Source organism: Grus americana, chromosome 3 (assembly GCF_028858705.1).
Source record: "Grus americana isolate bGruAme1 chromosome 3, bGruAme1.mat, whole genome shotgun sequence".
Lineage (NCBI taxonomy): Eukaryota > Metazoa > Chordata > Aves > Gruiformes > Gruidae > Grus > Grus americana.
This window is the reverse complement of record NC_072854.1, coordinates 102,774,451-102,790,252: the sequence shown is the minus strand read 5'-3', so window position 1 is coordinate 102,790,252 and position 15,802 is coordinate 102,774,451. Positions and strand designations below refer to the sequence as shown.

Here is a 15,802-nt window from a genome sequence, read left to right as displayed (position 1 = left end):
AAACAGGCCTGTTGGGTGAATTCTTCAGTTGCAATTCAAGATTCAGTTGATTAAAAGTACATTCATACTATGCCCCACGGATGGTCATGTCTTCCATCCAAGATCTAGCAGCCTCAGTAGTGTGGCTGAGATGGGGTTTCTGCATATGACAAACTACAGAAGTAATTGCAATGTCACTATTTTATTTCTGATTCTCTTTATCTATTGTATTTAAAATTGAAGTTAAGGCTTTAGACGTGCATACTGAAAGAGTTGGCACAAGTTTCTTTGAGAAACTTTCTTGCAAAATCTCCCCCCAGAAATAATTGCAAGGTTTTTTTGGTGATCCAGTGCGGGTTTAAAATTCTGTGAAAACTCTCAGGTTTTCAAAAGAAAGCTTTCTGTGTTCAGGTTAAGTAAGATCCATTTTCAAATGTGCTCAGTGTCAACAGGGCAGAAAAAGTACTGCAACTGAATGACGTATACCTGATTGTTATGAGACTTGAATGGGATTTCTGGCTTTGTTTTCACCATAAGGTCCAACCTGGACCTTTTTGGAATTTTTTTTTTTTTTAATTACTATGTCCTAGCAAAAAATATTAATTTCACAATTTTTTATCTTCCGGTAGAAATATTACCTGTGGCGCAGAAGTTTGCTTAATATTTGGTTCCTTCATTGCACTCACATCTAGAAATACAGGGAACTACTAATACTGAGATATGAAAATACTTATTTAGAGCTAGATTATGCAAACTTCCTTATCTCATGAGAAGCTCCAGATACGTGAACTTAAAGGGGCAGAGTCCTTTTCTGAATTATGTAACAGATGACAAAAGAGTTTAGACGAATTTGCTGTATGGGCTGTGAGTGAGAAAGACGGTTCCTGACTCATCGATACTTTAGATAAAGCTCTGGCAGCTCTACACGCAGGAATTAAGTTTTGTAAGCCTCTTCAATATCCAAAGAAGAAAGAAAGCTCCTATGTAACATTTGAAAAGTTTAAGACTTACTCCAATATTACCATTATGAACCATTTAATTTGTATTTTCTAACATGACATTATCAAATAATGATGTTTTTGCAGAAACTCAGTTATTTCGTTTGTATTTGTTCTTCTGAATTAGGTGTGAGGAGGGATCCTTTGGTCTTCGGAAAAGTCTTTTGGCAACTTGATAAAAATACTGGTGGTTTGTTAAATTACCTGTGCTCTCCACTGCTGGGATGAGAGGCCACCAATCTCGGCCTCTCCAGCAGATACCGCAGTTGGAAATACCTGGAACCTCAAAGTACAGCAATAGCAGCTATCTCTGAGCCAGGCAAAGCTATGCTTTTCTTTAAGTATGGGCATTGTTGAGTTTTTTTTACTTGCTGGGCATTTCTTATGTACAACTGCTTTTTGCAAGTATTTTAATAGCATGACTGATTTTCGTCGACTAGAGAATGTGTTTCATGTCTGTGAGTACATCATGCGATTTGCATGAGAACATTTATGTGATTAGGAAATGCGGGGTCAAAGGATACTTCTTGTGAGTATTGGTAATTAACAAGCACGATCTACATGAACATGCATCAGAATTATTATTATTATTATTTTTTTCAATATAGATGCTGTCTACAAGAAAAGCTTTTGTCACTTATTGTTTTCAGCCTGACATAAGAAAATGCATGCGAAAAGACTGAATAGTTTGATGGAGTTGGGTAAAACCCAATAACTCACCCTGTTCTGTCAAAATCATTTTATGCAGAAATGTCATGGAAGTGTATAGCAGATGTAGGTGTTACTATTGGTGCTTTTCCATTTCACTTTGCAAATAAATTAGTTCAGTTAAGGTAGGGCTCCACCATAGACCCGGCCTGCGATATCTGGATTTGCATGTTAGAAAAATTGGGTCAAATTGGACATATGGTTCTGTAATTTTCTTATTTCTTTCTGTAGGATGATGTTCCATGAGGTAGCTTAAAAGAAAGGTGTTATAAAAGATTGGTGGCTATCCAAAACTTGTTTATTCATAATCATAGTTCTCGAAACTGGATACGTAATTTATAAGTTGTTTCATTAATGGTGTCCTTACATAGTTACGGAGTAAGTTTATACCATGGAAAACAATATTCCAGTATTTACAAGCTGTTTAAATAGTTTGCTGTTTTGATATTTGTGGTAAAAATTAATGTAAAAATCCTACTTTTTTTCTTGCGTGCCACTTGAATGACATTTCATGTGCTGAGACTATTTTATCAGAAGCCAAATGGAGGACTGTTGATAATGATCTGGAAATGCTCTTATTTAAGCTTAGTTCATCAATTATTCCTTGGGATATGTCCAATTTTTGTTAAAACGTGTTCTTTTTCAGATGTTCTTTGTGCACGTGTGTATATATATTTATAGAAGAATACATATAATTATACATATAAATGTGTGTGTGTGTATGTGTCTTTTAGACCCAACCCCCCACTACTCTTTGTAGAAATCCTTCCATGCAGGAACCTCATTCCCACTTGGTGAATAGAAATGTTGAGACAAGTGAAAATCCACATGTAAAACATCAACTATTAGAATAGTATGCTAATATTTCAGTTACATTTTTTTAAGCAAGAAGTTACTGAATAGCCTAAGTTACAATTGCATCTCTCTTTTTATGGATGAGTAAGGGCTCTGAAATCACAGACATTTCTCTCAAAGGCTGATTCAGGCTGGATTATTAAAATTTCTCCTGCAATGACTGGCAGGGATTTTAAGTGAACAAAACTTCCATGATTTTGGTTTGCCATTTTACTGCTGGTTTTAAAACAACTTTTTGCTTGTAATGACACTGTTCGAATGCGTGAGAACCATTTTTGGCCTTAACCATCTGCTTGCTTTTTCTAACCAGGTATTAAAGTGAAATTTAGAACCCAGGAACCTGATGGTTTGATTTTTTTCTCTGCATCACCTGGGAATCAAGAGGAATACATTGCGCTGCAACTGAGGAGTGGTCGTCCTTACTTTCTTTTTGATCCACAGGTACAACAAAAGATAAAATCCTATAAAAATAGCTTATATTACTACTTTACATAGTTATCCTATTATTATTATTATTAAATTGATACAAGTTAACTGGCTCATCAGAACCCTTAGGTAACTGGACATTTTGGGGAGAGAAACACTTAAACACTAAAGGTTTGCTCATTTTTTGTTATGTTGCCACAATTCTCAACTTTATTTTTGCATTTTTATGGGTTGGGCTTTTTTTGTCAGTACCACCAAACACCACTACAGCTTAAGGTACCACGATTTCAAAGGTGGACAGAACTAGTTTTTGAATTAGCAAATAAAGGTTATTGTTGTGGTTCAACCTGGCAGGCAGCTAAAACAACCACGCAGCTGTGCACTCAACCCTCCCTAATGGGATGGGGGAAAGAATTGGGGGGTGGGGGCAAGTAAAACTCATAGGTTGAGATAAAGATGGTTTAATATGATGGAAAAGGAAGATGATAATAATAATAATAATAATAAAAGAATATACAAAACAAGTGATGCACAGCACAACTGCTAACCACCTGCAGACAGCTGATGCCCAGCTGGTTCCTGAGCTGTGGTCTAATGCCCCGGCCAGCTTCCCCCAAGTTATGTACTGAGCGCGATGTCATATGGTATGGACTATCCCTTTGGCCAGTTTGGGGCAGCCGTCCTGGCTGTGTCCCCTCCCAGCTTCTTGGGCACCCCCAGCCCCCTCGCTGGTGGGGCAGTATGAGAAGCCAAAAAATCCTTGACTTGGTATAAACATTGCCTAGCAACAACCAAAATATTAGTGTGTTATCAACATTATTCTCATCCTAAATCCAAAACACAGCACTATACCTACTACAAGGAAGAAAATTAACTCTATTCCAGCCGAAACCAGGACAGTTATATATTTTTTTAGTCAATTATTTTTAAGCCTCCCATCTTGCGACTTTGTCTTTTCCTATTGAAATCAGTGCGTTGCCGTTAATGTGATGAAAGTACTCTCTCACTTCTAGTAATAATGACCATAGCAAAGACATAAATAATTAGAGAAATATTATCAAATAAATTCTACCAAATTAAAAGTAAGACCACATTCCTTCCATTTCTCTTTGGGTATTTTCTGTTTTCTCTGCACCCCAAAATTGGATCTCCTCATGGAATAAAAAAAGCGTTACAGACTCAGTTATATTTCATACATATGCAAGAAACTAAGCAACTATCAGATTTTATAATTGTATTGGCAGAACGTGATATCACTTGTATCCATATATGCGCATCCTTTTTGTAAGGTTACCGTTGCCTCCGTGTTGCTGGAAGGCCTGGTTGCTCTATCAACCCTGTCTTGTGTCCCGCCTCAGTGTCTAATTATGTGATTGCCATTGTGTCTGCTGCTCCGGGGGCTTGAACAGAAATGCTTAATGGTATAAAATGGTGGGGATTTAGAGATTTGACGATCCATTGTTAACCTTTGCTTCCTGAGCTCTGTCGCAGTCCAGGCACCGATGCTCTGTGACCATGCGGTGGTGGTGTGCAGCAGCGAAGCTCCTCCTCAGCTCGGGACAATCTGGAGGAGGCAAAGTGCTGCACAGTGGCTAGCCTGTCTGTGGTCCCCATGCTAGAAAACATTAAATCTGCTTCTGACCCCAAGATAATAAATGTCTGCTATTTCCACTGCATTCACACATAGGCTTTATCTTGTTTTCCTTGCTGCAAACTGAATCAGCGAGTACTTCAATTTTTGTTAATGTTACCCTCATCTATATTTTAACAGGTATTAGTTCTGGTTTATCTCTTTTACACTTATACCTTTACTTAACTGAAAAGGAATTTTTATTTCCTTTGCAAGATCTTTCTAGGTATAATAGTTTGATTTTTGTTGTTGTTTGTTTTAATGGGAGTAGGTATCTTTCAACTAGCATTTTAGTGCTTCAAATAGTATTCCTAGCCCTCCTTGCAGATTTGCTCCTTCTGAAGTAGCTTTGTCAGCTAGGTTGGCCTCATTCCATAGAAGATGTATTTGTTTGGATTCACAGCATCTGGCGGATTGGGAGACAGGGGGATAGGTGGGAGAGTGGCTTATTTGGGGCTTTTTTTTTTCCTTCCTTTTCCCCCCCCTCTTTTTTTTCCTGTCTTTTAACTGTAAAAAATGCAGGTCTCATCCACAGTCAGTCCCTGGAGCTTCCCACTTCAGCTAACATTTTCAATAGTTACTATGTTGAATTTTAATAAATTACTTGCTTATAAAGTGTTTATCTTTCTGTTTCATTTGAATCAGACAACTCTGTCCCATGCTGATTTTTAGAATCATCACTTCCATATTGTTCCTTAAATATATAAATATATAAGTCTAAAATAGCTTATATTGCTGGTTCAGTGATTGTTTGTAGGAAAAAAAAATCTGTCATTCCAGGCATTCAGGAATAGTGTAGGTCTTAACATTTGCTTTACTATCTTGAAAGCTAGTATTTTCTAATTTCTCATTAATAATGAGGAAGAGATTCCTGTGCATTCTTAGATTCAGGTGTAAGATACTGTGGCCTACATCGATATATTTCTTGTAGCATCCTTTTCAAAACCTGTTACCTGTGAAAATTCAGTTATCAAAACTTTTCAGTCTTCTGTATCCTTAATATGCTGTACTACCTTACTGTCTTTACCTTTGTTTCTATGTTATCTACAGAGTTTGTTTATTTTTGCCATTATTTGCTATTCCTATCCTATAAGGTCAGGTATCATGTTCTGTAGCAGCAATTCTTATTCCTTCATTTGTGCATTGCAGTTTGCATTAGTGTTCAACTGCTTTAACTACTTCTCATTGACATCCCGTGGTTTCCTAACCCCGTTATATGCATTGTTTTCTCTAATTATGGTCGTGGCATATATGATAAGCATTTATGGCCCTGCCTCTGTGCACTTCTCTTAAAAATGGCAAAAATTATTTTTGATGACAATTGTGTGTCTGCTCCTTTTTATCTATAGCAGCATGGTGCAATATTCGGTGCTCCCTTCCAGCTGTGTCCTGTGGCAGGTTAATTATACTTACCCTTAGTCCCTTTCAGGGTTCTCGTATGTATCTTTGCTCATGATCAGCAGCGCGTTTTCTCTTTGTTGTGTCTGTTCTGGGGACAGTCCTGCCAAGTCTTCTTAGTGGGGAGTCTTCAGCAGCCTTACTTCTTCCTTCTCGTAGTGTTAATTTCAAATCCTTTTCTTCCTGTCCGTTCATACTTCCCTCAACTTTACGTACACCACCATTCATCTAGCTGTAGTCTGACGATCTCTTTTGTCTCCCTTTTGTGTTGTCTAGCTGCTCATTTTTCCTTCCTTATTGTTTTGCTGTCATTCTTTGCAGCCTTCTATTCATGGTCCGGGAAGCGTGAGGTTTTTTACTAACAGATGTCTTCCTCAGTCTTGTCTGCATAATCAAATCGTTCCATAGACCTTCCTCCAAACTCAGTGTGTCTGCAAACCTTCAGCTGTCCGTGGAGTTTCTTCTCATCGTAATGCTTTTAAATCCACCCCTGAACTACACAATCAGCTCTTGCTAAACTTATAGTTATCTTTCAGTGGCTACAGCTCATTTGTTCTACCTTTTTTTTTTTTCCCCCAGGGAAGCACTGCGAATGTTTTATACAAAGTGAAATCGCTAACAGTGGAATTTTAAGGCCAACCTGGAGCACCATTTTTCTAGTGATTAGGACAGTCTTCTGAGGATAGAGTATCGGGATTCTTCTCACAATATGGAGTGAATTGAATCCAACTCTTCTATTTTAGAAGATGATTCATTTGCTAAACTTTATAGCAAGAAAAAAGAAAGGAGGAACACTCAATACTTTTCTTGTTGCCTGTGGTTTGTGCAGAGGCTGAAGTAGTAGGTACAGTCTGAGGGTGAGCTGTTACTCCCAAAAGAAGGAAGATGGACACTACCTAGCTATAAATCCTGACTATAGGTTGCTGCTTGGCATTGGCAAAACTTCAGTACTTGTTCAGGACCCGTCTCAGTCGTAGGAGTTTGGGCATTGAAAGAACTCGACTGGGAGAAGTGTAGTTACATTCAGACTTTGGCACCTAGGCAGTGTCTCTGGGGATCCCTGCTTGTGATGTTTCTACATATTTTCATGAGTGCAATCAACAGCAGGAAGAGCCATAGAGATTCACATTTAGTTAGTTATTAGTGAGAGCCACTAAACATTAAGACTTACTGTATGGCTCAGAAAACTAATCCCGATTTGGTTCCCTATGTGTGATTTCCAAAATGCATCACAAGCGATTTCACAGCAGGGTGTTTGAATATGATCGCAGAGTGACTGGAGTAGTTCTGGAGAAAATGTTGTTCAGAGGCCTCCAATGCAGTGCGTGCTGAACCCTCAACGTGGTCTTTTTTTATTTTTTTTCTTTCTTTTTTTTTTTTCCCCCTGAAATTAGGCACAGGTTAGCACATATGGTTGTGTGGTCCCAGATTGAATTGGTTACAGATAAATGTGGTTTCTGATGTATAAAACTGTTAATGCTGTAGACTGTTGCCAAACATAATATGAAGAACCACTTATTCAGGCACCTGATCTTTAGAATGCAGCATCGTTTGTAACAATTTTAACGCTAACTAAGTACACTTTGATGAGACAGCATTTAATAAAATGCTCATTAATTTCATCATTAGCAAGGGTATGCTAAGAAGTAAGCCAGTTTCTTATGTCACGCCCAATTAGCATCCCATGCTAGTAATCCCATTAGTATTGTTGAATTCACTAATGGAAAAACTAATGGGCATGCTACCAGGGCACATTAATTGGGCATGACACCAGTTCTGGTTTTAATTATTAAACTACGATAATGAAATGTGTGTTTGTAAAATATTAAAATGTTGAAATAGGAGAGAAGACAATAAAAAATAGTATATGAAAAAGTGCACGTTAGTATGTAAGCATATATAGCTTTGTATTGTTATCATGGGACAGAGGACTGCTGTACAAACTGCCTTACGACCAAGATGTTGGCTGAATTGAGTAGGAAACATGCTGTAAATATTCATGGGAAGTTATTTTTCCTGTAATTGTGTACATATGTACACATCCTATGTATTTTCATACATAGGATACACAGTGACAGTCCCCAATTCAAAATTTACTGTAGAATGTATACTACGTTTATAAATCTATATTCTGACAAACAATTTTTAATAGACGCACGTCACTAAAGGCAGAATACTAAATTTTAACAAGACCTTTTTTAGTATTAATCACAATAAGTGGTTGTTTTTATCAACAGGTTTTCTTCGTATGCATAACTCTAAGGTCCTTGAGCCAAAAGAGTACTGGAAGATCTGAAAAAAAAAGAAAAATTCGGAACTGTCTGGTTTGCTACTGCAAAGTAACAAGCTAGACCCCCAAATTATAAGGAACATTTTATTTTTCTTTTACATATTTTTTTGAAATTGTTTTTTTTTGAAGCCTGTCTTAAGCCATAAAGTAACTGCAGAGGTCGTGATTCTTTAATATTATGTAGTGCTTATGCAAAGAAATGTTTTTCCATTCAGTAGTTGCCTGCTACATGAGACAGTTCTATTTTGTGAATTCAACAGAATAACTTCGAGTTCCCACGCGGTTCAAGTACGATATAAGGTCCTGAGACAATATTATGGGAATTATTTGGAAGTTAGAAGACTATTTGCATATAAATCTCAGGAAAATTCTTGGAATACATTAGTTTTATTTTTATTGCATCATTATATGAATTTATGGGGTATTTTGTTTGGTTGTTTACAGTCTTGAGACTTGACTTGGCAACAGCATCTGTTATATTCCTCTTACTCAGCAATTCAGAAAATATTTCTCTGCATTTTGTCATGAATGTCTCAATTACCTTCCTCATATCATTATATTTTTTGGTTTTGGTAAGACCTTTTCCTTCATAAATGTATTATACTCTCTCACCTAAAAATTCAAGTCCTTTCGATACCAGCTTAAGAGAGATAGAACGCTCATCTTCACACTGTTCTACAAATACCTCTCTTTTTTGGGTCCCTTCCCGTAGACAGGTGCTGCAGTCAACAATCCTGATAATGCAGTAGCTTTCTGTGGATGGCACGTTGCATCATGGCTATCAAAATTTACAACCACAGCAATCTATGAAGTAGTTAGAGACTTCATTAAAGAAAATAAAAAAATAAAAAAAAAAATCTGAGTGACATGACCCTTAGTAATTTGTGCCTCATCCTCATCTTTATCAGGAGAACTACACAGGGTTTTCTATTTTTAATAGAAACTGAACTGGATCCTTGATCCCTCATTTATTATTTGAGAAGGTTAATTTAGTGGGGAAATCAGTCCTAAACATCATTCAGTATTCCAAAAGAAGTTAAACAGAGGACTTCTGTCTTTATTTTTAGAAGTTATATACGACAGAGTGGTATAAAGAGTAAGGTGTAATTCTAAATCTTACCTTCATAATATTCTAAATCAGATTCTTCTGTTAATAAAAAGGGATCTGCAGTAGCAGTCACTCCAACTAATGATGGTGGGAAAGAGTACAACGATAACAGTTGGCATCAAATAATTGCTACAAGAATTCAAGCCCTGGGAAACATCACAGTGGATGGGCAGTACACAGGTAATCAATCCAGTTCCATTTTGCTTTATGATTTTGGTATTACTCAGTGTGCTGCTCACTTGCTTAATTTTCCACTGCCTGTTTTCATCCATATAGCAAGAAATTAACTCAATTTTCTGACAAAATCACTACTCTCTTGTCCATGCATCTGAGGTATCTGTCCACTGTGAATCTTTGGTAATTTAATACTAAGTGTATGGAGTTTTGTCTTTTTGTGCTCGTGACTCTGTGATTGTGTTAATATTATTTTGTAGAATAGAGTTGTAACTATTTCCAAGATATGTATGGGCAAGTATTAGGACATTGTGTTACATTAGCCTCTTTTCTCGAGTGTCGGTATTCTGTTATTGAGTTGCAAATCTGTTGAAAGCATTGAACACAGGAATAACGACCTATTTTGTTCAGGTTCTTCCTTAGCAACTAGTGGCAGTACCATTATTGGAGAGAACACGGGAGTTTTTGTTGGAGGACTTCCACGGGGTTATACTATCGTAAGAAAGGACGTAGGTGAGTATAGTTGTGGTCTGTATAATATGACACATCCCATACAGTGGCACCGAGTTAACTGCCTTTGCAGTACCGTAGGGGGTATTGACATTGTGTCAGAAACATGAGGACAGTACTTAATTTGCATAATTGTTTTAATCAAAAATAAGTCTGTACAGTTTCTCAAATTTTATCTTTTGGGATAGATGGAAATACCTATATAGCTGATTTCACCAGCAGTAAAGCAGTGTATGAGGTCTGTGTACATTTTAAGGGATTTTATATACAGAACTGGCGTGCATGTGAGAAACTCATGGGTACGTTTTACATTCTGGATTCCCAAATTCTTTTCCAAAGTACACATACAGATTGTTTTTATTAGCTTAAGCACAGAGTTACGCATCCCCGTTGGAGGCAGGGATACATCACGCTGGCCTTTTTTGGTGTGAGTTTTGGATTGTTCAGGGATTGTGGCATTGAACTCACTGGTGTATGAATATATCTGTATTCTACAGCTGTATTTATGTGGAGCCGGATTGTAGCTGGCTTCCAGAAGAATCAATAAACATATGTCGTCTTATATAAACTTGGTATATATACTAAGCGTATATTCTACCAGCACATAACAAAGAGGTGATTGCATACAAAACCAGTATACAATCAGCTGTTCTCAGTGCATTCACATCCAGGCTTTTGTTGTTTTCATATTAACCTGAAAGGCAAATTGTTTGTATTAAGTTTGTATTCCCACCACTGATAAGGACGTGAAATCTAGTTGATGACTTGGTGTGAGGTACACTAGAGGACAGCTGCTTCTATCCATCGTTTCACTTTACTAAAACCAGAAATACATGCATGTCGTCTTCTAAAACTTTAGTTTGTAAAGTAATACAGGATGCCTCCCTCAAAAACTCTACTAAATAATCAAAATGAGATTGACTATAAATACCATTCCAGAGAATACATCTGTAAAACCTGCTTTATATTTTTGTCTCCAGTAAAGAAAAAGAGACAGCAGCCACAAATCACAATTATTTTTTTTTTTCCCAAACAAGGAAAGAAAAACTTCCCAATGAAGCTTCTAAACATTTATTTGTCTGCCTTAGCTTTTGCAGCACTGTTTCTTCCTTTTCAGCAGATCCATGCCTTTTTTCGCAATTATCGTTCTGTTTAAAAAGGCTAAACATGAAAACTTTCCTTGGAATCTTCATGAAGTAGATTTACACCATTGATTTGATGCAAAATCTCAAAAAGTTTAATATTTTTCAGCTACATAGCAGTAGCTGCTGTCTTTAGTGACTAGACCCATTCAGAAATCTGGATATAGCTTGGAGACCAGCTTTATGAAGTGACTGATGGCTGGTTATCAATGTCAATATGGACATATATGATTGAGTGTGTATAAAACATATAAATTAATCCCTGCATTTAGTTGCAGGTGATTGGCTTAAAAAAAATTATTTTCCTTTTTTGCAGGGATGAAGATGGTAGTCCAGAAAGGATTTGTGGGGTGTCTCAGTGATGTATTTTTGAAAAAAGCGCATTCTCCCTATGAAAACTGGGAATCTTTGAACTGGCAGGATGCTGAAGAGCAAACCAATGTCTATCAAATTTGGGAAGGATGCCCCCTTGTCCTTTCAGAAGGAGCACATTTTCTTGGCAAAGGTAGTTTGCTGTACTATTGTACTAGCCAAGTATGATTTTAGTGTATAAAAGGTGATCATATGAAAAGTATTGCGGTGATCTGCTTTTCAAAGCAGTTTTAGTTATATAGGATTATTTTTGAATGGTTTAAAATTTGCTTTCTGGGTTTACAGAAGATTACCGCGTGAAAGGGGAATTGCGTTCACAGACAGGTGCTGCTGCTGTACTGTATGCAGATTTGATATGCATGTAAAAGGTGAAGCTTCACTTTTGAAGAGACACAGATGCCTATAATGTGTATTAAAAAAAAAAAAAAAAAGCCAGGTAGTAAAATTTAGGACATTGTACCAGTTTGGTTTGTTGCAGTACGTTATGGATAACTGTCCTTTACGAAGCTGAGTGATAAAGTTGTAAACCTTAACCTTGAAACCTCTGGCTTCTTCATGTCAAAGTAGAAAGTAGCACCTAGATTTTTGCTTTTAGTTTCTTGAACCTATTTATTTATGTATTTCATTTAAATTATATATGTATTCACTTTCTTTCAAGGGTTTCTGGAACTGCATTCAGGTGTTTTCAGTGGTGGACTGGAATTTGAGATCTCATTCCAATTTAGAACAGATCAACTGAATGGATTGCTTTTGTTTGTTTACAATAAAGATGGCCCAGATTATCTTGCAGTAAGTTCAGAAATGCAAATAACTATATTCAGATACGACCTGTGAGTTTTGTCTACTAAGATATATTCAGTATTTAAAGACATTTCAAACCATAAGTTATTTTTGTGTTTTACTTATTTTGAAATGCTGTGCACAGCAAAGTGTAAGGGGAGCAAAAAGACTCCAAAAATTCTCAGAATAATTTATCTGTGTTATTTATATCATAAATAAGAAAGATATCAATATATGGAAAGCAGAATTATTCTCTTTGCTGGATTAGAAGCAAAGAGAATAAAAAACATGTACTAAATGCTTTTGGTTAATTCCTGGGAAAGTATAGAGTTGCCCAAGTTCCCAGTTCTCATACTAGAACAAAATTAATTAAATTGTAAATCAAAAAGTTCATGATGGATATTGTCCAGTATCCTAATAAAGCTTTCTGTATTTTTTTATAATCAATATAATTTCTTCATAATGATTTAAAACATAAGGATTGTCATACATGCAGAAATTAGTAGTCCAGCTTAATCCCATCCCATCTCATCCCGATCAGTTTTCCCAGCACTGCAGGGGAAGTTGGACAAATCCTGTATTAGGGAAATTTGTGAGATAACGCCTATGAACTTTCTTTTTGGTGTCTGTTAAATAAGACTGGTTTACGCTCAGAAGTACTCATGCTTCCATCTTTTCTAGGATTTTGTTTAAGATTGAATGTGTTTGTTGCAGTTTTTCAATTTTGTTTATTAGTTACATGGCTCTAGATTTTCATATTTTTCTTCCCCCGAGGATTCTGAATGTAATTAGACTGTGGTCACCATTGGTTAGTGGATCAACTATAGTTACTACTTGCACCAACTACTACGTATTACATTGAAAGTAATATATCTTTTTAGTTGGTCTAAGAAGCAATCATTTATATTCAGAGATTTTTGAGGGTTTTGTTGCTCTTCATGACCTAATCTGCCCTTTCTGCATTTTTATGGAGTTTCATTTATTTATTTTTTTATAATGCAGCTGGTTTGCTAATGGCTGTCATGTCACAGCCTGCTTTATTGCATGGCATTATATCTAATGTGCCTTTTCTTTTAAACTTCTGACCTAAACCATATAAATATATTTTTCCCCTTTTCAGGTCAACTATAACTTACTCTACATTTCCTTTTTATATAACTGAATTTTCCAGCAGATAATTTTTTTCCTGGAGTTTGAATTCTGCTAGACCTGATTGTTTCCTCTTTTTCAAGCAGCCTTAGTTCAAAAATTATAATGAGTTCCAATAAGAATTCTTGCTAATTACATGTTATTACTTCCGTTTTGCCCTCAAGTAATGACCAAGATCATGAGCTAATAGCATAAGATGCTATACACACACTACTGCCCCACCCAAAAAAGACTCGTACGTGTGTAATTCACAGTGCCGGAGCACTATTTACGTGAACAGTACTTACAGGGACAAACGTGGGGCTTGCGTTCTTCTCGAGATTCCTGTGGTATGTAATCCTTGTTTCCTTTCTCTTGCTCTGTGAAAGACTAGTAAATATGAGAAAATAGCTTCTGACTATAAAGGAAAAAGGGGACTTACTAAATTGAAAGTGCAGTCAAAAGCACAAAGTAGTTAGACAAAACAATTTCCTTCTCTACTCATACTTCCAGATTTTTGGCAGTTTTATATTTATATTATTTTTAGCACTGAAAACTGTGATTAGATAATTTTTTACCATTTGTCCCAAGTCAAGTAAACTTGTAAATTTTTTCCCCATTTTGCGCCTGACCTCAACATCTCCATAGCCTTAAGATGAGGAATTTTAGAGAGGATGGGTATATGCATGCTTTTCCAACCCTTGCAGCTTTGTGTTCTACACATACATAATGATGACAGAAGGTTTTTCCATACACTTGAGCTCACAAAAAAAAGGTTAATAGAGAGTGAAAATGAGGTGTGTAGCATGTTGCGCATGAGCTACGATGTCTTTGTTAGGAGCTTTGGTCAGGAGACACTTGCACTGCAAAACAGATTAGAAGCTATACCACTTATCCTGAGTGCCACGGTAAGACGGTAGTTCCTGACCCGTCCCTTTGCATAGGTCACAGCTCTCTTATTAGCTTTATAGTTTTGGAATGACTAAACTAGGCACATGGCTGGCCTGCTACCAAACGGCTGAAGACTCTCTCTTGTCTTCTGCCCAAGACAAAATTATGTCCTAGAAAGGTGCTCTGTGTAAAAGTCACTTTTTCCATGACTTCCATACCCTGAGAATTAACTCAAGCTAGAGAGGTCAATGTGATTCTCTTTGGATTTGGGCACCATAATTATGAGCAAACTGTGACTAGATAAACTGTATGTATCGCTAGCTCACTCTGGCATGTGTCTCCTCATGAATGTGTGATTGAAAGAAGGTACTGTGATGGCTGATAGAGTTTGTGTTACTGATTTTGATGCTGACCACTTCAGCAGCCAGTGAAAGCCGAAGCACTGCCAATCTTATGTGCGACAGTGGCACCAGCTCCCAAGACATTGTAGCTGATGAAGCTGATGTTGAATTCAAGAGCTGATTTCCTTCTGCAAAGCTACAAAGTAAGAAAGGAATCCTGCAGGAACTTTCTCAAAAGAATTGCACTTAAGTAGCTGCAGGAAGTAAAATAACCAGCGTCCGAGATGAAAGTGTTAGCTGTGAAAGAGCTAAGGAGGGCTGTGAATTAGGTGTTCTGGGGACTCAAAGTCAAAATCTTTTCATCAGCAAAGAAGTGACTGGTACTCATGTGGGACTTGTGCAGGTGATATACCTATTGCTTACCAGTGATTTCTCTCTGGCTGGCTGCTGTGAGGAAGAGATTCCTATTCTGTTAAAGAATGACTGATTCTGAGGAGGTCATTGAGGAGTCTGTGTTTGGGCCTCTGGCTGGCCAGTCTGAGCAGGGCTGGTACCAGTAGAGAGACATCTCTTTAACCTTACTGATTTTGAACTGGAAAGGCCGGTTCAACGTCAGGACCATGTACTTTTCCTTTCAAAGGACTCACAAACTGACTGTCATTGCCAAGTTCTTTCAAGTCTGTTGCTTGTCTCTCCTGATACCCCTGAATCTCAGGATGATGTCCCCGTTTGAAGGAGATGAAGCCATAATCAGTCTTGTAGCTCAACATTGGCTGAGACCTTTTTGGATAGCAGATTTCACAAAGTGTCATTCAGCCTCCAATGCAGCCCCGTCCTATCTGAGTTTTGTTTCTCAGAGCTATGGCTGGATATTCTTTTGATCTTCAAAATCATATGTTTATGAGCAGATTGAGTGAGGTAGGGACTAGTCCCTGCACAGAAGGAAAATACAGAAGCACAAAATAATTTAGGTTGAAGGGACCTTTTGAAATAATTCATTCCAAATCTCCACTAAAAGCACGGCCAATTTAGTTAGATAAGGTTGCTCCGGGCATTTTATGTCTGAGTATTG

The 15,802-nt window shown here is 37.2% G+C and overlaps 1 protein-coding gene across 1 annotated transcript in view; it reads left to right on the top strand.

Annotated features, from left to right (window-relative positions):
* USH2A (usherin) overlaps nt 1-15,802 on the top strand; it is a 395,461-nt gene that overhangs the window by 137,961 nt on the left and 241,698 nt on the right. The window contains exons 21-25 of the mRNA XM_054821392.1: nt 2,851-2,981; nt 9,446-9,572; nt 9,978-10,088; nt 11,550-11,723; nt 12,249-12,379. Coding sequence (XP_054677367.1) covers nt 2,851-2,981; nt 9,446-9,572; nt 9,978-10,088; nt 11,550-11,723; nt 12,249-12,379 — 674 coding nt within the window. The remainder of the gene's footprint in view (nt 1-2,850; nt 2,982-9,445; nt 9,573-9,977; nt 10,089-11,549; nt 11,724-12,248; nt 12,380-15,802) is intronic.